The sequence below is a fragment of the Arachis ipaensis genome, chromosome B10 (genome assembly GCF_000816755.2).
Source record: "Arachis ipaensis cultivar K30076 chromosome B10, Araip1.1, whole genome shotgun sequence".
Classification (NCBI taxonomy): Eukaryota; Viridiplantae; Streptophyta; class Magnoliopsida; order Fabales; family Fabaceae; genus Arachis; species Arachis ipaensis.
This window is the reverse complement of record NC_029794.2, coordinates 23832016-23832674: the sequence shown is the minus strand read 5'-3', so window position 1 is coordinate 23832674 and position 659 is coordinate 23832016. Positions and strand designations below refer to the sequence as shown.

Here is a 659-nt window from a genome sequence, read left to right as displayed (position 1 = left end):
ATCACCTTAAATTTTTAACAAAAACGATTTTATAATATGATATTAAAATTTTTATGATCGAAAAATTTAGAATTTAAATCTTGTTTAATCTTAAAAGTAAAAGAAAAAATAATATAAAACAAATAAAAAAATTAAAATTTATGTAAAAATTTACGTAAACCCTAAAATAGTGGTTTCATGAATTTTCAATACTAGGCAGAGAGCCACAATGAAAATTATTAAGCACTAATTTTTTTTTAATCAAACTTTATTTCCACAAGGTTTAGTTGATTAAAATTAGATACATTTTAATAATGAAGTTGCATTGTATTGTTGTGAATGAATAATATTCAGGTAAAAGTAGAAACCCTAGAGAAGGGGTTTCTTGTAAACGTGGTGTCAGCAAAGAGTTGTCCAGGTCTTCTTGTTTCCATATTGGAGGTGTTTGAAGAGATGGGTCTCACTGTTATGGAAGCTAGGGTTTCTTGCACAGACACTTTTCGCTTTCAAGCTGTTGGAGGAGAAGTAAGTAAATATTATGGAAATAATATAACATAATAATAAGCTTATGGATCGGATATGAATATTATTAAGAGAAACGCTAAGAGTGCTAGCAGTATTTATTATTTTTAGTCTAGTTATTAATATTTAAAAGTATTTGTTAAAAATATGTCATGTTT

The 659-nt window shown here is 26.3% G+C and overlaps 1 protein-coding gene across 1 annotated transcript in view; it reads left to right on the top strand.

The window, feature by feature from the left end:
* The window catches only part of LOC107621543 (transcription factor ICE1), a 2789-nt gene that overhangs the window by 1554 nt on the left and 576 nt on the right, over positions 1-659 (top strand). Inside the window, exon 3 of the mRNA XM_016323567.2 lies at positions 334-504. Coding sequence (XP_016179053.1) covers positions 334-504 — 171 coding nt within the window. The remainder of the gene's footprint in view (positions 1-333; positions 505-659) is intronic.